Source organism: Delphinapterus leucas, chromosome X (assembly GCF_059928025.1).
Source record: "Delphinapterus leucas isolate spDelLeu-1000000601 "Yukka" chromosome X, BTC_Dleu_Yukka2, whole genome shotgun sequence".
Taxonomy (NCBI): Eukaryota; Metazoa; Chordata; class Mammalia; order Artiodactyla; family Monodontidae; genus Delphinapterus; species Delphinapterus leucas.
Window position 1 is genome coordinate 20,643,610 of NC_143150.1, and position 24,099 is coordinate 20,667,708.

At 38.3% G+C, this 24,099-nt stretch overlaps 1 protein-coding gene across 6 annotated transcripts in view; it reads left to right on the forward strand.

Annotated features, from left to right (window-relative positions):
- Window positions 1–24,099, forward strand: part of ENOX2 (ecto-NOX disulfide-thiol exchanger 2) — a 284,287-nt gene that overhangs the window by 254,565 nt on the left and 5,623 nt on the right. For 5 of the 6 annotated variants that reach the window (XM_022563943.2, XM_022563944.2, XM_022563936.2 and 2 more), the window contains 4 exons: window positions 870–984; window positions 14,852–15,033; window positions 17,163–17,270; window positions 21,968–22,076. In XM_022563943.2, the coding sequence (XP_022419651.1) occupies window positions 870–984; window positions 14,852–15,033; window positions 17,163–17,270; window positions 21,968–22,076 (514 nt within the window). The remainder of the gene's footprint in view (window positions 1–869; window positions 985–14,851; window positions 15,034–17,162; window positions 17,271–21,967; window positions 22,077–24,099) is intronic. The other variant, XM_022563940.2, reaches the window with a different exon arrangement.

Below are 24,099 nucleotides of genomic sequence, written 5' to 3' on the forward strand. Positions count from 1 at the left end.
TCTTATACACAGAATTTGGATCCCTCTCTCTTTGGCTACCTACTTTCTGGGATCCCCTCCTCACTTTCCATTGGCTTCCAGTGGTTGCCCTGAACTCTCTCCTTTATTTCTTTAGGATATGAAGACTTTGGATTTTCTATCTAAAATTTAGCCACCATATGAGGTGCTAGCTGTTGTCTGCTCTCAGACTAAAAGTCCCTTTAAAACTGGAAGACCCACACCCTTCTTCCAAGTGTCAGCTCCTCTTCAGAATATGCCTGTTTTTGTTCATTCTCCAATGGCATCAAGTAGTTAGGGATTTGGTTTGGTTTGTTTTTTTGTTCACAGAATATAGATATTATCCACGGAAGGGTTGATCTGGTAGGAGTTCAGTCCTGACAGCTCATTTTTACTCTAACTACTAAACCTGCAAATGTTTGATTAAGAGTTCTGTTGAGTAAGACTGTAAAGGGAGAGAGAAGAGGTTAGAAAGCAGCAAGATCAAAGGATTTGACATGGGAAGGTGAACATGGCAGAACCTTAAGGGAAAGTCCAGAAATCCATGTAAGAGGTGGAAGGTATTTCATGGTCAACAGTACTTTCTAAAATGGGAGGGATACAAGAATCATCGGCTGCTAGAGCTCTGGATATGGAAAGAAAGCCTATGCAGGACAGAGTGTACAAAGTTTTCTTTGTGTATTGAGACTGTCCTCAGCCTCAACATGCCCCTTTGCCTTTGCCTTTGCCTTTGCCTTTGCCTTTGCCTTAAGACTACTCTGAAGTTTTGTTATATGTTTAAAAAGACCCTGCTTTACCTAGTCCTTAATTCTGTTTATTTCCTCAACATTTTCAAGGCTTTCCCACCTAAAAAGCATACCTTTTAACCTTAGGAAATTCGCAACATACATAATGATGAATTAATGGGAATCAGGCGAGAAGAAGAAATGGAGATGTCTGATGATGAAATAGAAGAAACAACAGAAACAAAAGAAACTGAGGAATCAGGTAAAGATTATTCTGCTTTGCTTTATTTAACTAACACCTACTGGAAGGGATGATATTTTAAAACCATTAACAACCGATAAGGTATGGGCACAAACCCATCAGACTGGAAGCAGCTAGAGACAATTGGTAAGGCCGTATAAGTACACACTGGCTGAATGTCAACCCTGTGGCTACAGGACTTACTGTGGTCTTAGTTTACTGCCATCTTTCATCATAGTACCTAACTAAAAGTGGGCTTTCTCTTCCTAGGAGCATTGGACATTTAGGTGGTATTGTTCTATATTTGGCTTGGACTTATTAATAAGACGTTCTACAGTAGAAACTATAAGACAGTTTATGTATAAATAGGTAACTAACCAAACTTTTAGGAAAAAAGTTATATCCCTACATCACTTATACTTTATACCAAAATTAATAGCAGATGGACTGAAGATTCAAATGACAAAATACATATATAGCAAAAGAAATGTTGGAAAATGTAGGAGATGGTTATATAATTTGGGATGAAGATCTCCAAAGATAGAAATCTTAAAGGATATTTTTGATATATGTATCTGCATAAAAATTAAATATTTCTCTTTAAAAATCACAAAGTTAAAAGAGAACTGAGGGCTTCCCTGGTGGCTCAGTGGTTAAGAATCCGCCTGCCAATGCAGGGGACACAGGTTCGAGCCCTGGCCTGGGAAGATCCCACATGCCCCGGAGCAACTAAGCCCATGCACCACAACTACTGAGCCTGAGCTCTAGAGCCCATGAGCCACAACTACTGAGCCCACGTGCCACAACTACTGAAGCCCGCATGCCTAGAGCCCATGCTCTGCAACAAGAGAAGCCACAACAACGAGAGGTCCACGCACCACAAAGAAGAGTAGGCCCTACTCGCCGCAACTGGAGAAAGTTTTATCAGAATTTATCAAATCTGAAGAACAACTGGAGAAAGCCAACAAAGACCCAACACAGCCAAAAATAAAAATGAATAAATAAATAAATTTATTTAAGAAAAGAGAGAATCTACAAACTAAGTGGAAATATCTACAGTATATGAGTCTACCTATCTGCTGCCTTCCATTGTGGTTACCTGGAGGTTTATTAGGAACCAAATAGGGGTCTACAAACAGTTGTCTGGGTAAAGCCTTTTGCTTTTACCTAGTATAGTAAAATACTGTGAGACGACAGCCATGGTATGGGTCCCCAGTGGAACTCAAATGGCAAACCTGTTGAACAATATAAGACACCACCCTTCAATTTCATAACAAATCATCTTGGAGGGGGGTTACCATGGGAGAGATTAAAACATCAGCTAAAAGATGAGTGTTTTCAGGTAAACCATTCTATACAATCTTAGCAGTCAGTAAAGCACAGTGGACAAGACACTGGACCTAAAGTTAGAACACCTGAGTTCTAGTCCAAGCTCTGCCTTTCTTGACATAGAAAGGACTTCTCCCTCAGTGAGCCTCAGCTTCCACACTTATAAGAAATACATTATAAAAACTATCTAACAAAGATTTTGTAATGGTTAAGTGAATTCATTCACTCCTTTAATAACTATTACATTCCCAGCCCTGTGCTAGACATTGGAGATATGGTAGTATACTGCCCCCACTGTGTGTATGTGTCTGTGTGTCTGTGTGTCTATGTCTCTGTGAGTGTCTGTGTGTCTGTGTGAGACAGATAGAAAACAGATTGATTATAATGCAAATCAAAATTTATTGGTTCCTGTACTTGCATATTGAAGTGAGCAGCTCTAGCCACTTGAGTGATCCCAGAATCTTCACTCCATGAACAAAAACTCTTAAGGAAAGAAAATCACCAAGTCAGAATTTTTTAAAAGCATTCATTAGCTGTTACATCTGAATTTCCTCTATTTTTGCCATATGTTACATCCCTAAACATATAAACCTCCATATATATTAAATAAACCCTTTGTAATCAGTGAATAGTTAATATTTTCAGAACAGCAAACTAATAACTGCAGACACATACTATAAACTTATAGCCAAGATAAACAAAAAATTTAATAATAATTGAGCTATTCAAATTATTTAAGTGTTTAGCCAGGATATTTTATAGCTGATTAATCTTTGATTTGTAGGATTGTCTCCACCTCAGTATCTGCAGTATTGTATACAGTATAAATCCACTGTTACCCTGAAATGAATGCAACCGTAAGTTTGAGCATCCACTTGATAAGTTGCTGAGTTTGAGGAATTATTGGGGGAGGAGAGGGGTATATGGGAGATTCAGATTGAATGTACTTACTAGGGTTATATAATTGCATTTTGCTTCTGTATCTCTTTTGAGTTAAAAGCTGTATTGGCTACTGCACAGAATCTTATTTCTTTAGAGACTGGAAACTCCCTGACAGATCATCTTATAGCTATTTTCTTTCCTGTTCCACATGCCAGAATGCTGCTTTGTCAAATAAAGCTATGTACAATGGACTTAATGGAGCTTACCAAATAGCTTTTCTCCCAGAAGGTTTCAATTCATTTTAATTCAAGGACTTCTGTGCATTTTTCTTCCCCTTGATCGTATCTAATTTTGTTATTGCATGTCTGTAGTACTCAACTGCAGAAATCCTGCTCAGTGTGAGCCGGTGAGCAGGTCCTCAGTTTTTATCTAAATCAGCTACATGTTTTAGTTATCGCTTGGTTCCAATGAAAAGCTTAAGCAACTAGAACTCAAAAGTTTTTTTTTTTTCTCTCTCTCCATGCTACCAAACTTGAATTTCAGGAGCCTATAGCATGTTTTTGGTTAAATATACTTCCCAGTCTGAGTCAAAGCTAGCAGTCTGTTACCTTTCCTTGAAGTGCCACAAAATTTCTGTTCTGTGAGATTCTCTATGGTAGCTAGCCCACATTTGTGATTCAGAACTGGAAATACTCTTGCCATGGAAGAAAAGACCGCTGTGCTCAAAGCAATGTGTTGAAGAGGGAGAATCACATCAAAGCAAATCATGATAGTGTGAAACTACTTCATTCTATTGTTAACCATGATGGAAAGTACATGTACCCAGTAAACATAAGGATAGCTGTTCCCTTTCAGCATCTGTCTTCTGCCTTCTTCACTTAAATTGGTGGTTTTCAGATTTGGTATATATATATATATATATATATATATATATATATATATATATAAGAATCATTGGGTTACCTTTTAAAATTCAGATTTCTGTGCTATAGAGTCTGCTTCAATAGGCCTGTAATAGGGTTTGGGAATCTAAATTTTATCAGCCATCCTAAATGAATTATATGATCGTGGTCCAGGGAGCACATTTGGAAAACATTGACTTAGACTAATTCTCCACTGTTCTAGCCAAAGTTTTCTCTTCCACTGGTATCCAATCTCCTTCCTTCTCTCCTCCTACCTCCCATTATTCCCACTTTAGGAGTTTGATCAGTTAGTTAACAAGCATTATATCCTATCAGTTGATAGAAATAAAGATGTAATATATGTAAACATACATAAAATGTAAGAAATACCACTTGGTGCTAACCTGGAAGGTACTGATTAGAATGCAGCCAGGGCAAGAGAGTGTGGGCCAGAGTAGTCGCAGTCAGTGAAAATTGATCAAGGCCTTGAAAGATGAACAGGTTTGGATGAAAGGCAACAAAGTAAGAAAGCATCTTGATGCAGAGAGGGAGAAGGAGCAGGGCTCAAAGAGGGAAATAAGAATGATGTGATTAGGGGTATAAAAGATTGAATGGGCAAGAGGAGCCTAGACCATAGGGGACATGAATGCCAAGCTTAGACTTAGCATAGTAGGCAATATGTCACTATAAGCATGTCTTTCAACCATGGCACTTGTATGATAAAAGCAACATGAATTGTATATTTTAGGAGATAAGTTTGGATTGATAGAGACAAACCAGAGACTTTTATAGGAATTGAGATATAAAATGATGATGATTGGGACTAGTGAAGGCAACAGGAAATGAGAAAAATGATTGATAGAAGAAAAAGAGGTAACAGAGAGTATGACATTAAAGATGCTAGGAGTCATTTTGGGGGAATAAACTAAAGTCTTTTGTGCTAGATTGAATATAAATGATGAAGAAAGGAAAGAATTCAGAATGAGCCTAGGTTTTCTAATCTGGGAGAATGGAAGGTTGGTGATTTTATTAGTTTGCTAGGGCTGCTATAATAAGAACCACAAACTGAGTTGCTTAAACAACAGAAATCTATCGTCTCACAGTTCTGGAGGCTAGAAATCTGAGATCAAGGCTCTAGCAGGGTTGGTTCCTTCTGAGGGCTCTGAGGGAGAATCTGTTCCAGACCTCTCTCCAGCTTCTGGTGGTTTTCTGGCCATCTTTGGCATTCCTTGGCTTGAAGATGCATCACCCCGATCTCTGTCTTCCTGTTCACATGACATTTTCCCTGTGTGCATGTCTGTCTCTGTGTCCAAATTTCCCCTTTCCATAAGGACAACAGTCATAGAAATCTATAAGCCCACCCCAATTACCTCATTTTAACTTGATTACCTCTGTAAAGATCATATTTCCAAATAAGGTCACATTCTGAGGGCTGCAAAGTATCTTTTTTAGGAGGACAGATTCAACCCATAACAGTAGAACTGATAGAAATGGACTGATGGATGGGACTGATTTGCAGAAAATAATGAAATCAGCTTCAGACAGTAGGTAGTTAGGAAATAGATGTAAGGGATTTGTATACAAATCAGGGTTGAAGAAAGTAGAAGGCATAGAAGATAGTAGTACAGAGGCATTCATCTATACTCTGTTAGGAGTCAAAAAGGGAATAAACTACAAATATTTCCATAAATTTGGAGTATAAACAATAGAGATTAGTGGAATTTCATTTTTTACAATAGTCATAAGCCTGGAACATGGAAGGAACTCAGTAAATGTTTGTTGAATGAATGAAAATTTTCTTATTAAACACTTTGAAGTAGATTTTATGATTTTGTGATCTTGAAAAATATGCAATAACCATAAATAATTAAATTTAACCTAGGTTTCCCTATGTGTCTTATTTTTTTCAATTAATAAACTTTAAGTTTTAGATCAGTTTTAGGTTCATTGCAAAATTGAGCAGGAAGTACAGAGTTCCCAAATACTGCCTGTGCCCATATACACACAGTCTCCCCCACCATCTACATCCCCCACCCTAGGGGTACATTTGTTACAGTAGCTGAATACATCATCATCACCCAAAGTTCATAATTTGCATTAGAGTTCACTCTTGGTTTTGGAGAAATATATAAAATGTATGTGTTCACCATTGTAGTATCATACAGAATAGTTTCAGGTAACTTAATATCCTCTGTGCTGAACCTATTCATCCTTCCCTCCCCCCAAATGCTTGGTTACCACTGATCTTTTATACTGACTCCATAGTTTTTCCCTTTCCAGACTGGCATATAGTTGGGGTCATAAAGTATGCAGCCTTTTCAAATTGATTATTTTTACTTAGTAATATGCAGTTACTTTTCCTGCATATCTTTTTGTGGCTTGATAGCTCATTTCTTTTTAGTGCCATTTATTATTCCATTTTCTGGATGCACCACAGTATATCAGTGGTTAGATAACCACTAAAGAGCATTGTGGTTGCCTCCAAGTTTTGGCGATTATGAATAAAGCTGCTGTAAACATTCATGTGCAGGTTTTTTTGTGGACAAAGTTTTTAGCTCATTTGGGTAAATACCAAGGAGCATGATTGCTGGATCATATCCTAAAAGTATGTTTAGTTTTGTGAGAAACTGCCAAACTATCTCCCAAAGTGTCTGTACCATTTTGCATTCCCACCAGCAATGAAGGAGAGTTCTTGTTTGCACCACATCCTCACCAGTCCTTGATGCTGTCATTGTTTTGAATTTCGGCAATTCTGATATGTTTCTAGTGATATCACATTCTTGTTTTAATTTGCAATTCCCTAATGATATATGATGTTGAAATCTTTTCATATGCTTACTTGTCATTAGTATATCTTTGGTGAGGTGTCTGTTCAGGTCTTTAGTCCAAATGTGTTGTTCATTTTCTTCTTGTTGAGTTTTAAGAGTTCATGGTATGTTTTTGATAACAGTCCTTTATCAGATGTGTCCTTTGCAAATACTTTCTCTCAGTTTGTGGCTTGTCTTCTTGACATTGTCTTTCACAGAGAAGTTTCTATTTTAATTAAGTCCAGGTTATCAATTATTTCTTTCATGGGTCATACCTTTGGTGTTGTGTCTAAAAAGTCATCACCATACTCAAGGTCACCTACATTTTCTCTTATGTTATCTTCTAGGAGGTTTATAGTTTTGCATTTTTCATTTGGGTCTGTGATCCATTTTGAGTTAATCTTTGTGATGTCCCGTTGTTCCAGCACATTTGTTAAAGAGTCTATCTTTTCTCCATTGTATTGCCTTTGCTCCTTTGTCAAAGATCAGTTGACTCTATTTATGGGGGTCTATTTCTGAGCTATCTAATCTATTCCATTGATCTATTTGTCTATTCTTTCACCAACACCACACTGTCTTAGTTACTACAGCTTTCTGTTAAGTCTTGAAGTCAGGTAGCAACTGTCCTCCAACTTTATTCTTCTCTTTCAATATTGAGTTGGCCATTCTGGGTCTTTTCCCTCTCTTTATAAACTTTAGAATCAGTTTGTCAACATCCACAAAATAACGTGTTTGGATTTTTTAAACATCTTTATTGGAGTATAATTGCTTTACAATGGTGTGTTAGTTTCTCCTTTATAACAAAGTGAATCAGCTATACATATACATATATCCCCATATCTCCTCCCTCTTGCATCTCCCTCTGACCCTCCCTATCCCACACCTCTAGGTGGTCACAGAGCACCAAACTGATCTCTCTGTGCTATGCGGCTGCTTCCACTAGCTATTTTACGTTTGGTAGTGTATATATGTCCATGCCACTGTCTCACTTCGTTCCAGTTTACCCTTCCCCCTCCCCGTGTCCTCAAGTCCATTCTCTGCGTCTCCGTCTTTATTCCTGTCCTGCCCCTAGGTTCTTCAGAACCTTTTTTTTTTTTTTAGATTCCATATATATGTGTTAGCATACGGTATTTGTTTTTCTCTTTCTGACTTACTTCACTCTGTATGACAGACTCTAGTTCCATCCACCTCACTACAAATAACCCAATTTCGTTTCTTTTTATGCCTGGGTAGTATTCCATTGTATATATGTGCCACATCTTCTTTATCCATTCATCTGTTGATGCACACTTAGGTCGCTTCTATGTCCTGGCTATTGTAAATAGAGCTGCAGTGAACATTGTGGTACATTACTATTTTTGAATTATGGTTTTCTCAAAGTATATGCCCAGTAGTGGGATTGCTGGGTCGTATGGTAGTTCTATTTTTAGGTTTTTAAGGAACCTCCATATTGTTCTCCATAGTGGCTGTATCAATTTACATTTCCACCAACAGTGCAAGAGGGTTCCCTTTTCTCCACACCGTCTAGGCATTTATTGTTTGTAGGTTTTTTGATGATGGCCATTCTGACTGGTGTGAGGTGATACCTTATTGTAGGTTTGATTTGCAATTCTCTAATGATTAGTGATGTTGAGCATCCTTTCATGTGTTTGTTGGCAATCTGTATATCTTCTTTGAAGAAATGTCTATTTAGGTCTTCTGCCCATTTTTGCATTGGGTTGTTTGGTTTTTTTGATATTGAGCTGCATGAGCTGCTTGTAAATTTTGGAGATTAATCCTTTGTCAGTTGCTTCATTTGCAAATATTTTCTCCCATTCTGAAGGTTGTGTTTTCATCTTGTTTATGGTTTCCTTTGCTGTGCAAAAGCTTTTAAGTTTCATTAGGTCCCATTTGTTTATGTTTGTTTTTATTTCCATTTCTCTAGGAGGTGGGTCAAAAAGCATCTTGCTGTGATTTATGTCATAGAGTGTTCTGCCTATGTTTTCCTCTAAGAGTTTTATAATGTCTGGCCTTACATGTAGGTCTTTAATGCATTTTGAGTTTATTTTTGTGTATGGTGTTAGGGAGTGTTCTAATTTCATTCTTTTACATGTAGTGGTCCAGTTTTCCCAGCACCACTTACTGAAGAGGCTGTCTTTTCTCCATTGTATATTCTTGCCTCCTTCATCAGAAATAAGGTGACCATATGTGCATGGGTTTATCTCTGGGCTTTCTATCCTGTTCCATTGATCCATATTTCTGTTTTTGTGCCAGTAACATACTGTCTTGATTACTATGTTGCTTGGATTTTGATTGGGATTGCACTGAATCCAGAAATTAGGTTGGAAATAACCGATATCTTGACAATATAAAGTCATCCTATCCATAAACATTAATCTCTCCATTTATTTAGTTCTTTGATTTCGTTCATCAGAGTTTTGTAGTTTTCCTCATATAGATCTCATATGTATTTTGTTACATCTATACCTAAGTATTTCATTTTTGTTGTGTTAATATAAATGGTAGTATGTTTTGAATTTCAAATTCCACTTATTCATTTTTGGTATATAGCAAAGCAACTGACTTTTGTATATTAACTTTTTTATATATCCTGCAACCTTGCTATAAGTGCTTATTAGTTCCAGGAGTTTTTCTATCAGTTCTTTCAGATTTTCTCCATAGATGACCATGTCCTCTGCAAACAAAGGCAATTTTATTTTTTCCTTCCCATTGTATGTACATCTTATTTCCTTTTCTTGTCTGATTGCATTAACTAGGACTTCCAGTACAATGTTGAAAAAACAGTGGTAAGAGGGGACATCCTTGCCTTGTTCTTAATGGGAGAGATTCAAGTTTCTCACCACGAAGTATGATGTTAGCTATAAGTTTTTTGTAGATGTTCATTATCAAGTTGAGGAAGTTCTCTCTTCCTAGTTTACTGAGATTTTTTTTATCATGGATAGGTGTTGGATTTTGTCAAATACCTTTTTGGCATCTATTGATACTTTCATGTGACTTTAACCTCTTTAACTTGTTAATGTAATGGATAGCATTAATTGATTTTCGAATGTTGAACCACCCTTGCATACCTGGGATAAATTCCACTTGATTGTGGTGTATTTCTTTTTAATACATTCTTGGATTTGATTTACTAATATTTTGTTGAGGATTTTTGCATCTGTGTTCATGAGAGTTATCAGTCTGTGCTTTCTTTTCTTGTAATGTCTTTGTATGGTTTTGGTATCAGGGGAATGCTGACTTCATAGAATGAGTTAGGAAGTATTCCCTCTGTTTCTATCATTTGGAAGAGATTGTAGAAATTTTGTATTATTCCTTCCTTAAATGTTTAAAAGAATTCAGTAGTAAACTTATGTGGGCCTAGTACTTTCTGTTTTAGAGAATTATTAATTATTGATTCAATTTCATTAAGAGATAGAGGCCTATTCAAGTTGTCTTTTTTTTTTTTTTGCGGTACGTGGGCTTCTCACTGTTGTGGCCCCTCTCCGGATGCACAGGCTCAGAGGCCATGGCTCACGGGCCTAGCCGCTCCGTGGCATGTGGGATCTTCCCAGACGGGGGCACAAACCCGTGTCCCCTGCATCGGCAGGCAGACTCTCAACCACTGCGCCACCAGGGAAGCCCTGTCTACTTCTTTTTTATATTAGAGTATAGTTGCTTTACACTGCCATGTCAGTTTCTGCTGTACAGAAAAGTGAATCAGCCATACATATACATATACTTTTTAGATTTCCTTCCCATGTTTACTTCTTGTGTGTGTTTTAACAGATTGTGTATTTCAAGGAGTTGGCCCACTTCATCTAGGTTATCAAATGTTGGACATAAAGTTGTTCATAATATTCCTTTATTATCCTTTTAATGTCCATAGGATCTATAGTGATATCCTCTCTTTCATTTTGGACATTAGTAGTTTGTGTCTTCTTTATTTTTTTCTTAGTTAAACTGGCTAGAGGTTTATCAATTTTACTGAAAGAACCAGCTTTTGGTTTCATAAATTTTCTGTTGAGTTCCTATTTTCTATTTAATTGATTTCTGATCTATTTTTATGATATCTTTTCTTCTGCTTACTTTAGATTTAATTCGCTCTTCTTTTTCTAGGTTCCTAAGGTGGAAGCTCAGATAATTGATTTTAGATCTTTCTTCTTTTTAGGTCTTTTCTAATCTATGTATTCAATGCTATACATTTCCCTCTAAGCATGGCTTTCACTGCATCTCACAAATTTTGAGAGTTGTGTTTTTATTTCCATTTATTTCAAATATTTTTAAATTTCTCTTGAGATTTCTTCTTTGACTCGTGCCTTTTAGATGTGTGTTGTTTGATCTCCAAGTATTTTGGAATTTTCCATCTACCTTTCTGTTACTGATTTCTAGTTTAATTTCATTGTGGTCTGATAGCATACCTAGTGTGATTTCTATTCTTTTAATGTGTTCAGATGTGTTTTATGATGCAGAATGTAATCTATCTTGGTGCATGTTGCATGTGTGCTTGAGAAGAATGTGTAATCTGCCTTTGTTAAATGAAACAGTCTATACATGTCGACTGTATCCAGTAAATTTATGGTGCTGTTGAGTTCAACTGTGTCATTACTGATATTCTTCCTACTGGATTGTTCCACTTTTGATAGAGAGGTATGAAGTCTCTATAATAGTGGATTCATCTATTTTTTCCTTGCAGTTCTACCAGATTTTTGCTTCACTTATTTTGACACACTATTATTAGGCTCATACACATTGTTTGTTATGTCTTCTTGTAGTACTAACCCCTTTATCACTATGTAATACCCTCTTTAGCCCTGATAACTTTCCTTGGTCTGAAGTCAGCTCTGTCTAAAATTAATATAGCTACTCTTACTTTTTTTTGATTAGTGTTAGCATAGTATCTTTCTCCATTCCTTTACTTTTAATCTATATGTATATTTATATTTAAAGTGTGTTTCTTAAAGATACCACTATAGTTGTTTCTTGTTTTTTTTATCACTCTGACAATCTCTGAATTTTAATTGTATTTAGACCACTGATGTTTAAAATGATTATTGATGTAGTTGGATTAATATCCACCATATTTGTTACTGTTTTCTATTTATTGCTCTTGTTCTTTGTTCTTCCTTTTGTCTTCTACACTTTCCCAGCCCTTTGTGGTTTTAATTGAGCATTTTATATGATTCTACTTTCTCTTCTTTGTTAGCATATTGGTTATACTTCTTTTTTTTTTTACTTTTTTAGTGGTTGCCTTAGAATTTGCAATTTATATTTATGACTAATCCAAATCCACTTTCAAATAACACTATACCAGTTTGTGGGTAGTGCAAATACCTTATGATAACATAATCCCAATTCCTTCCTCCCATTCCTTATATCATTGCTGTCATTAATTTCACTTATACATAAGCGCACACATGCGCACACACACACAAGCATACATAATTGAACACATTGTCAGTATTATTTTGAACAAACTATTATCTGTTAGCTCAAGAATAAGAAAAATTAAAGTTTTTATTTTGCCATCACTTTTTCCTTCTTTAATGTTCTTCCTTTCTTTATGTAGATCCAAGTTTCTGACTTATGTCATTTTTCCTCTGTCTTAGGAACTTCTTTTAACATTTCTTGCAAGGCAGGCCTAATAGCAACAAATTCCCTCAATTTTTCTTTGAGAAAGTATTTCTCCTTCACTTTTGAAGGATAATTTCACAAGGTACAGAATTCTAAGTTGGTGGATTTTTTTTTCTCTTAACACTTTGACTATTCTCTCTATTCTATTCTTGCTTGCATGATTTCTGAGGAGAAGTAGCATGTAATTCTTATCTTTGCTTCTCTATAGGTAAGGTGTTTTTTTCCTCTGGCTTCTTTCAATATTGTTTCTTTCTCTTTGATTTTCTGAAATTTGAATATGTTTTGGCATTTATCCTGCTTGATGCTCTCTGAGATTCCTGCATCTGTGGTTTGGTGTCTAACATTAATTCAGACATGTTCTCAGTCATTATTATTTTACATATTGTTTCTGTTTCTCTCGTTTTTCTCCTTCTGATATTCTCATTATGTATACATTACATCTTTGTAATTGTCTCACAATTCTTGCATTTTCTGTTCTTGGGGGGGTAATTTTTTTTTCTTTTTGCTTTTCAGTTTAGGAGGTTTCTATTGTCATATCCTCAAGCTCAGAAATTCTTTCCCCAGCCATGCCCAATCTACTAATAAGTCCATCAAGGGGATTTTTCATTTCTGTTAGAGTTTTTGATCTCTAGCATTTCTATTTGATTCTTTCTTTGAATTTCCATCTCTCTGTATACAATATCCATCTGTTCTTCTATGTTGTCTACTTTCTCTATTAAAGCCTGTAGCATATTAATAATAGTTGTGTTTTTTTTTTTTTTTGGCTGTGCCATGCAGCTTGTGGGAATTTTAGTTCCCCAACCAGGGACTGAAACTGGGCCCTCAGCAGTGAAAGCACATAGTCCTAACCACTGGACCACCAGCAAATTCCCAATAATAGTTGTTTTAAATTCCCTGTCTGATAACTCCAACATTTCTGCCATATCTGACTCTGGTTCTGATCCTTGTTCAGTCTCTTCAAACTATGTTTTTTAGTATGCCTTGTAATTTTTTGTTGAAATCTGGACATGATGTACTAGGTGAAAGGAACTCTGTTAAATAGGACTTTTGTGGTATTGTGGTAAGATGTGGTGGGAGGAGAATCATTTTATAGTCCTATGATTAGGTCTCAGTCTTTTAGTGAGCCTCTACCTCTGGACTTTGAACTTCACAAGTGTTTCTCAGTTTTTTCTCCCCCTTTAGGTGGGACAGAATGGCTAGAGGGGTCTGGAGCTGGTTGGTTCCCTGGGTTGGTTAGGCTCTGGTACTACCCCAGTATGTTAGGCTATGGTAAAATCATTTCTTATGAAGGCAGCCCTTTTAAAGAAGAACATGATGCTCTGGCATATCTCAAGAGGGTTTCTTTTTCCCCTCCCCTGCTGGAAGCACATAGGAATTTTTCTCCAGTGTTCACTCTGAGGACCAGGTGGAGCCCCTGGAGATAAAACTCACAAAAGTGTAGGGACCTAGCTATGACTGGGTCTCCCTCGAGTTTTTAACTCTCAGACTTATTTACACTGAGCCTACAGCAAATTGCCAAGTACAGTTTAGGCTTTCCTACCTTGGCACTGTTTCCTGTGGCGATATCTGCTCATGGGTTTCTGGTCTGGTAAGTTGTGATTCTCTGTATTCACCTGTTTGTCTCTCCAATTTTGGGTGTATGAGTTTGCCCTCTTACTTCACTTCTCTGTTGTATCTAAGAAGAATTGTTGGTTTTTTTCAGTTTGTTCAGCTTTTTACTTGTTGTTAGGATGGAGTGGTGACTTCTAAGCTCCTTACATGCTAGACCATAAACAGGAAGTTTTTTTTCTTTTGGCCTCAATGCACGGCTTGTGGGATCTTAGTTCCCCAACCAGGGATCGAACCCGGGCCCTCAGCAGTGAAAGCACAGAGCCCTAAGCACTGGACCACCAGGGAATTCCCCAGGAAGTCTTGTGTCTTAATTTTTACATTTACCTTTCCTCTATAGGATCAGTTAAGGCTGCACTTTTAAAAAATAACTGTCAGCCAAATTATTGTGTGGACAGTCATCAGTTCAAGACAATTAGCCTTCTATTTTATTATTACAGGCTCTTATTATTTGCAGCATTTCAAGTAAAAGTAACTGATGTTACCTAGAAATATTTTAGTGATGTTTGAGGTGAAGAATTTGAAACACAACGAGGACTTTTGTGTGTTGGAATTCTGTGTTCATTTACAAAAACGAGTCTTTGTGCTTTTGTGTCCATCTCTTGCTACCATGGCCAACTCAGATCTAAAGTTTCTCATTGAGAGGCTTTTTATACATGTCAATTTAAAACACCAAGTTTTCATGGTACTAAGGTGAACCACAACGGAATCTGGATATATGGTTTTTACTCCTTTGTATTGATTGTTTAGCCTTAGTATCACAGGCAGAAGCTCTGAAAGAAGAAAATGACAGCCTCCGTTGGCAGCTTGATGCCTACCGGAATGAGGTGGAACTGCTAAAGCAAGAACAAGGCAAAGCCCACAGAGAAGATGACCCAAACAAGGAACAGCAGCTGAAACTCCTGCAGCAAGCCCTGCAAGGAATGCAACAGGTAAAGACATTTTGGTCCTCTGAGCTTTTTGGAAGGATAGTAATCAGCTCCTCACTTGTAAAAGGGCCCCTGCAAGCAAATAGAATAGCAAACTTCTTATTTTCTTGGTATTGTGTTCTCTGGCATGGCTGAGGAAGGGATTATGTATTATAGTTCATGAAATATTCTGGCAAGTGCAGAGATAGCAATGGATCACCAATTTTCAAAGAATGTGCATTCAGTAAAAAATACTTAACAATAAAACTACACTGAGCATAACCTAATCTTTTCTTTATGCTACGGAATGTACTTTGGGATTTGGACAGGGTCTCAAGGTCATTATGAAGAACCTTAATTACTTAGATATGCAACAGTGCTGGTGAATAAGTATCTAGTTGATGCAATGCTAAATAATACAGTCTTTTAGAAGAAATGGCAAGAATCCTACCCTTGATTTGGTTGGAAGGAGGGGTGTTATGGGTTTTTAAGTATCAGTGCTTTTGGGCACATAATACCAATGTGCTTTTGTTTTGTTTTCAGTCATTTATGTGAATGAGTTTACCAGCACGTTATCCCAAGTATAAAAAGTAAAGTAAATAAGTGCATCCAACTGTAAATGCATTCAAATACAACATTGTGTAACAGATGGTCAATATCTAGAAGTTTTATGTAACCACCACAGCAAGACTACTATTTAAAAGATATCAACATCTGTTTCCATTATAGTAAAGGAGTAGTACTTCTGAGTAAGGGTACTATCCTCTTCTGTCTTGCCAGACTACCAGCCATTTTCCTCACAACTTAAACTGTCCAATAATTTTTTAATTGTGTGCCTTGGAATTATCTAGGGCAAAGCTTATTGATGTTTAGAAATCACAAATTGTGAACAGGGAGTCTCTTCTGGCACTAAGAGCCCCATGTTCCTATTACTTCTGCTATCATTGTCTTCCTATGTGACAAGCAATATCACATTAATATTTCACCTTTCCTATTAACAAAATGTGTGAAGTAATGCTTACCTTCCTTTTACTGTCACCGTGGAGTTTAATTAGATCAGGGATCTAGTTTAATTACATCAAATATCTTTCCACCAAAAAATACATCTCCTCAGCTAGACTTCAAAGAATTTCAACCATGTACATCGTACTGTGTCTTTTAGCCCTCCCAATGGTCTTTTGCAAGCCTCTGAAAAGCAAAACTTTGAAAACATTTTCTTGTTGTTGTTTTCCCCTCTTACCTTGATTTGAAACCACTCCACATAAGAATGGAGTGGTTCAATTTAAAACTAATGAACTTTTTTTTCATTCCATCACTTCAAAAACTTCGGTGAGACAATTAGGTCTCTACCTCCTGAAAAATTAATTTTACTCATTTTGATTACTTTTTATTGGACAATAGCCTTGTAAACAATGGTAAAATTTCTCCCATCTTATCCCCGATAGATGTATAGTCGAATATGATGGTTAAGAGCATGGGCTGTGGGGTTGACTCAACCTGGGTTTAAATCCCAGCTCTGGCACTGACTATCTGAATAGTCTTAGGCAAACCATTAAGCCTCTCTAACCTTCAGGCTTATGTATCATAGTTTTATTGTGAGGCTTAAATGAGATCATGCATATGAAACCCTTTGCCCAATACTTGGCACATGTTAGATGCTAAATACATAGTATTTGTAGTAATCATTAATGATGAATCCAGTTCCTTGCCTACTGATAAGGGAACTAACATTTGTGAAATCTGGATTCTTTACTACTTTTCTCACAGAAATTGAACTTGGCTTGGAAAATGGCTATTTGCAAGAATGCTTTACACATTAAGTTCAGTTCTATGCCAAAATCAAGATATTGTCCACATAGTATTAACTGCACCCTACCCTTACATCTGGCTGGAATAGGAAAGTTAAGTGATTAGATCAATTAGTTTCTCAGACTCTTTCTAAAATATGAACAAATCCAAAAGATTCATAAGAGCCAGATAAAATAACTTCAAGTGAAAAGTATCTTGATTTTCCCTTTAGTATCTTTGCATGGAGAAATGGTTGTGTGTACTGGGGGAAAGTGAGGCAGGCCTGCCTAATATCTAACTTCAGCCAGTGTTTTTAAGTGAAGTGTGGCTTCTTAAGACTTGATTGTCTTTGGTCTTTCTTGTAGCATCTACTCAAAGTCCAAGAGGAATACAAACGGAAAGAAGCTGAACTTGAAAAAATCAAAGATGACAAGTTACAGGTGGAAAAAATGTTGGAAAATCTTAAAGAAAAGGTACATGAGTACTAAGTGACCCTTTTCCCTTGCCCCCTTTCCCCTTTTCAGTGACAATGAAAATGCCCTGGAAGCTCCTACCAATAGGTATCAATGTGGAATGGTTGGTTGATTGATTGGGGATTAAAAGCCCTTCTCCAGGTAATTCTTGAATCAAGGGCTCTGCTTTTAGGTATGAGGCATTTCTAAAGGTTCTGGAGAGTATACTTTTCAATGAATAAAATGTCCGTCCATCCCTAACATTCCTCAGTCTTCCTTCTTGGAGAAGATCAGAGTATACACCTCATCCCTGCTTCATCTAGTCAAGGAAATAACAACATAGAAAGCCCATGTGACACAAAATACTTTCAATTAAGCATTTCATTAAACGAAGGAACACAAGTACAACAGAACATTGCCATTTCTTTGCCGACACTCCATCTAGTGTAATAATGAGCTGCTGCAGGTTGAAACAGCCAAAACCAAAAGGGGGGAAACTTGGAAAGCAAACAAGGAGACACATTATTCTAAAGCTAGATAATAGCAACTGGGAAGGCAAAATGGGACTTTGCCTAATGAGAGCCTGCAGCCATAGAACCTCCAGTGAGGACCTCGGAGAAAGTCTGCGAACTTCTAGATGGACTAATGTATCTCAACCATGCATCGGGTGCCCAGTCTATTTAAGGTATGTAAAGTCTACTGATGGCGTCTCCCTGTCACACCTCTCTAATTTCCTTTATGCCTGAACATTCAAGTTAACTTATCCTCTGGAAAGAAAGGCCCATTGACCATAGCTGCCTGACTTAATGTCTCAGAAGAAAGAGAAGATTAGGGGGCTTCCCTGGTGGCGCAGTGGTTAAGAATTTGCCTGCCAATGCAGGGGACACGGGTTCGAGCCCTGGTCCAGGAAGATCCCACATGCTGTGGAGCAACTAAGCCCGTGCACCACAACTACTGAGCCTGCGCTCTAGAGCCCACGAGCCACGACTACTGAGCCCACGTGCCACAGCTGCTGAAGCCCGCTCACCTGGAGCCTGTGCTCCACAACGGGAGAGGCCACCTCAATGAGAGGCCCACGCGCCACAGTGAGGGATGGCCCCCCTCACTGCAACTGGAGAAGGCCCACGTAGCAACGAAGACCCAGCACAACGAAAAATAAATAAATAAAAATAACAAAGAACAAAAAAAAGAGAGAGAAGATTAGGAGCTTAGACCAAGAGCCAGAAATCAATTCCACAGTTCTACGGTTCCACAAGAGCTCGTGCTATTTCTCTTCTGTGCTCAGGGCAGGAAGATGCAATGCATACGAGCCCTGGGTGTGTTTGCCAGCATAGTGACTTCCCCCAGAGTGCCATTAAGAACTGGCAACCTGGGGGCTTCCCTCGTGGTGCACTGGTTGAGAGTCCGCCTGCCGATGCAGGGGACACGGGTTCCTGCCCCGGTCCGGGAAGATCCCACATGCCGCAGAGCGGCTGGGCCCGTGAGCCATGGCCACTGAGCCTGCGTGTCCCGAGCCTGTGCTCCGCAACGGGAGAGGCCACAGCAGTGAGAGGCCCGCGTACCGCAAAAAAAAAAAAAAAAAAAAGAACTGGCAACCTTGGTGTAATTGAAGCAAATGATTGAAAGTGTGAAGTGTTTTCTTCTGGAGGCCATTTGCAATATGTTTTTAATTTTTCCACTTCATAAAACCAACTCACTTTCCAGTTTTGTGGGTGTTATTAAAGAAATGAGCATAATCCCAGACAAATTCATTTATCAAGCATTTAATTGAAAAGTGCCAAAGCTGCTCTATTTAGCAGGACTTTCCTCATACGATCAGAGCTTCTAAAATGTCCCAGAGCTGCTACTTAGCTCTGTTTTCCTTCTTGCATAAGATGGAGTGTGTGTGTAGTGTAGCCAGAAGACTCTAGATGAACGTGGGGTTATCCTAATGACATCAAGCTTAAAGTCACTCTTCAGGATTGACATCACAAATTGACTTGAGGATATTTTCGTGTAAGCAGCTCTCTGCTTTGTAAAGTATTTCATTTAAAGAAGTGAAGGGTCAAATGGCATTGAAAAATCTTGCAATATTATACCTAAGTCTAAGTGTTTCCCATTTGCAACTAAATATACCTTGAAGTGGCAGCTAAAGAGGACAGGGAGAGAAATCCAACTGATAATCAGAAAACTGTGAGTCAGAATATGTTTCTGTCCTGTTATTTTAAGTGAGGTTTCCTTCAGGGAAAGTCATGACAGTTCATTATAATCTGATCTTCTCTGGGAAGCTGATTTGTGACCAAATATTTCAAACTGTCACAATTAGGTTAGGAAGCAAAGTACCATCACATTAGACTGCAAAAATAATTCCAGGTTGAAAGGAAAGCAATAAGTTTTGGTGAGGAAGGACATTTTTTCTTTTTGTTTGGGTTTCTTGACAGTAAACCACAGTGTGAGTTATTGTCAGTGTTTTGCAATATAACAATGTGACTTATGTCTGTCTTACTGCAGAAAGAACTAGCTCTTGGAATCTGCTAGTAAAATTCAAGGTGATATCATGAACCCTCCCTTGAATTCTGATCGCCCATTTCCTACTACCTTATTGGCCATTCTATCCTTTAAAAGAGCCATTAAACTTTTTTTTCCAGTTTGTTTCCTTTTCATTTATTTTTAATTTAACATTTTAACTGTGTGCTTCTCTTTAAATGAAGTTTATGTTATAAACACTCTGAGATCATTCCATTATTTCCAGTTTTAGGAAAATACTATTCCTCTCTTTTATGTAACTGTTGAATATGCTTCATAGTAATTCATAATGTTTTATTTTTATTATTTTTCATGATTAATACTGTCATCTGTGAAATTAGTTGTTTTATTTGTGGGGATCTAATTTTTTCTGAATTGATGATGTATCTTAATAAAGCAGCTTCGTATTTGTTTATTAAAAAAATTCAAGGTGATAAGCATCCCTTCAATATTCCTTCTAATTTTTTAAATGCCAGCTATAATAAAATTGAAGTCAGGTTTCAGTAAGGCTACATTTTGATTCAAGATGGCTAAAACTTCTCAGGATGTCTACATATCTTAAATGAACCCCAATCTGTTAAACTCTCACACTTAAGAAATGGCTTACTGGATCATTTAATGTTTTAAGGGGGTTAGAAGCACATGTACAGCCCGTGGCTTAGAAGTGAGCCAGCAGTTTAAATCAAACTTGGCATGATGGTTACTGACTGGATTGGATTCTAAACACCAAAGATTGAATAGGTCATCAAGAAAGGTTTCCCTTCTGACTACAGCCTGGAAGCCTGTAAATCCACAAAACAACATGTCTTGCAGCAAAGACCATTAGTTTCATTCAGGGGCAGCATCCTGGAAGCTTTGAAGGCATCTTTAAAGAAAAAAGAAGGAAACCTGTCCCTGCTGAGGGCTTTTGGAAGGAAAGAAGCGACGAAGCATCCGAGTCATCCATGATCTGCTCCCCGCTCCGGAACATTTCCCCAGCACTCTCTTTTACAACAGCAGTGAGACTGAAGCACTGATTTCTTTTATTCCTTCTTCTGAAGGCTCCTGCTTCACATTTATAATACAGAAAAGATGTTCTCAGTACCCAAAGAGAGAAAGAAAATCCCGAGAACGGTCTGGAGGCATTTTTCAGTTTGGCTGCTGGTCATGGATTTCACCTGAGTATCTCTTATGAAACATACACACTATGCTCAGAAAGAGGAAACTTTCAACAACAAAGAAGTCCACTGTCATGGTCATTTCTTGCTGTAAAGTCATAAATATCCTAATTGATAATGTCCTTATCAGAGAAAAGAGAGAGAGAGCTGACAGTCAATAAATAGAGGCTCTAATTTTTAGTTCAAGAGCCAACAGTTGATTACCTGTGAGTGGATCGGCTACACTGTAGATTCTCCATTCCATTATGGGACTGACCTTTAGCATAGTGTGGACCTAAAATAAAAAAGAATGGTCCTGGGCTTCCCTGGTGGCGCAGTGGTTGAGAGTCCGCCTGCCAATGCAGGGGACACGGGTTCGAGCCCTGGTCTGGGAAGACCCCACGTGCCGCGGAGCAGCTGGGCCCGTGAGCCATGGCCACTGGGCCTGCGTGTCTGGAGCCTGTGCTCCGCAACAAGAGAGGCCACGATAGTGAGAGGCCCACGTACCGCAATGAAGAGTGGCCACCGCTCGCCGCAACTAGTGAAAGCCCTTGCACAGAAACGAAGACCCAACACAGCCAAAAATAAATAAATTAATTTAAAAAAAAAAAAGAATGGTCCTTTTCACATTGGGTGGCCTGGGATGAAATCCTGGCTCTACCATTTTCTAGCAATGTGATCTTAGGCAAGTTACCTGATTTATCTGAGCCTCACTTTCCTCACCTGTAGAATGGAGATAAAACATACCTAACAGTACCTGGCATCTTACAGACAATAAATGTTGGGTCTGGTTCCCCAGACTACTTGCATAGAGTCAAGAATGATAAAGGCAGAAGGGAAAAAAAAGACTAGTGAAGATGAATGTCTAAATTTTTGTGTGTGTTTTGAAGGCTTATAAGGAAGCTTTGGATTATTGGTGATGCTTTTGTAATTTATGCTATTTTTCCTCCCATTCAATAAGCAAAATTGCACAGTATTGCTTTCGAGGTGCCGTTAAGAAGTTCCCTGTTGTATAATTGAAACCAAGTCTGTTACCATATAAGGTGCACTGACCCAGGAGACATATTATTCCCACAGGAAAGCTGTGCCTCTAGACTGTGTGCATCGAGCCAGGATAGTGACTACCCTCTGGAGAAGACCCTGAACAGCTGTCCTATCAAATCTGAACGCGAAGCACTGCTAGTGGGTAAGGAAGCTAACACACACATTCAATGGATAGAGTGCAGTGGAGTGGGGGGAAGGATTAACCTAAGATGCATAAGCACATGCCAAGCATTTATGAAGGATGACAGTGCAAGGACCCAGAGTCCTGAAGACAACAGGGTAAGAACAAGTACAGATTTCAATCAAAATGGTAATAGCGGCTCCCAGCCCTCTTCAAACTCCTGGTGACCACTGCCACATCCAGTGTGTCAGTATAAGTGCTATGCTAAGAGGGGGTCCACTGGAGAAACACGTTGTAGATTTTTAAAATCTCTAAGCAAAGATAGGTGAGCCCTCTCACTCCCACTCAAGGGACAGTGCAGACATTGTTTGGCAGAGAGCTTCTCCAGATGGGCCTCCGGAGAAGGTGTGTGTCTCTCTCCTGTCTTTCCAGGTTACTGGCAGGTGACTCAGGAGGCTGTCTGTGGGGTGTTGGACCCTGGTGGGCTCTGATGAGATAAATGCTACAATTGCTCTCGTTACATAAAAATTTTTTCACAGAGGCAAGATAGCATAAGTGGTTAATGAATCAGACAGAACTAGCTTTCTGTCTTGACCCCACCATTTTCATCCTGAGCTTCAGTTCTTCCGTCTGCAAAATGGGCATCATAATATTACCTGTCTAAAAGTAGCTGCAAGTATTAAATACGACAATTCATCTAAATCACTAAACACAGTGCCCAGCCCATAGTAAGCCCTCAATAAATGAGAAACATTTTGCACTTACAGCACTATTCACAAATGCTTGTTGACTTTATATTCTATTTGGAGAACAGTGGCAGATTGAGCCCCTTTAAAATGACTAAAATATTCAGTCATTTAAAAGGGGCTAATCTTGGGCCTCAGCAGATAATCCCAGCTGCCTTCTAGGAAGCTGAGCCACACTGTAGCCTCACCCCAATCTCAAAAGTTCTCCACACTAATTAGCTTCTGCATATTTTAAAGATGTATCCGCCTCCTTCAGTAATGGATATTGTACTCAGATTTAACACTTTGATATGTTAATAAAGATGCACAGGGGGATCTGCCAGTGAGTCTTCAAGAAGAGTGACAACTTATTTCCGTTTTCGAACTCAAAGTTCTTTAACAAATTGGCATGGCAACAGGGAGACCTGTCAGAGAAGAGCTATGGGTAGGAGGAAACCTCTGTAAATGGATAGTTCTAGAAACAAAGATTCTTAAGTGTTTAGTGTTTTTCTTTTTAAAGAAAGTAGTCTTGAACTCACAGAAAGGAAAATCTATTTTTTAAATTGGTTATTTGGGTGTGAACCCACAAAAACTGCTTCGTATTTTGAAAGCTATGGAGTTACTTCTTGGCATTTGACAGGATTTCTTGACCATAGTATCTAGAATTCCTTTGAATATGGACTGTCTTCTTCAGAATTTAAGTTTCTCAGCTTGAGTCAGTGTTTAGAAATTCAATTTACCAAGTCATTTAAGAGTAAAGTAGGACTTCCCTGGTGGCGCAGTGGTTGAGAGTCCGCCTGCCGATACAGGGGACGCGGGTTCATGTTCCAGTCCGGGAAGATCCCACATGCCGCGGAGCGGCTGGGCCCGTGAGCCATGGCCGCTGAGCCTGCGCATCCGGAGCCTGTGCTCCGCAACGGGAGAGGCCACAGCAGTGAGAGGCTCGTGTACCGCAAAAAAAAAAAAAAGAGTAAAGTAGTGTTATAAGTAATAGTATCCATTTTGAATAAAGTTTTGAACCCTACCATCAGTTCCTCCTGGATCCTCCAACCCACCCGCTTGCCATCTAATATTGGAGGACTTTTACAGAGAACTTATTTGAACTTTAAGCTACAATTTAAACTTGTGATATTCTTTGTCAGGTGCTTAAAGGGATATAGACAAGTCATAGTTTATAAACCAAATCAAATTTAGCTTTTATTTCCTGGCAGTTTTCAGCAAACTAAGTTCTGGGTCTGTTTGATATACCTAAGATCTTATGAAAGGAGATGAATTCAAAAAAAAATAAAGAAAAAATAGTAGACTTTTGAACAATTTAT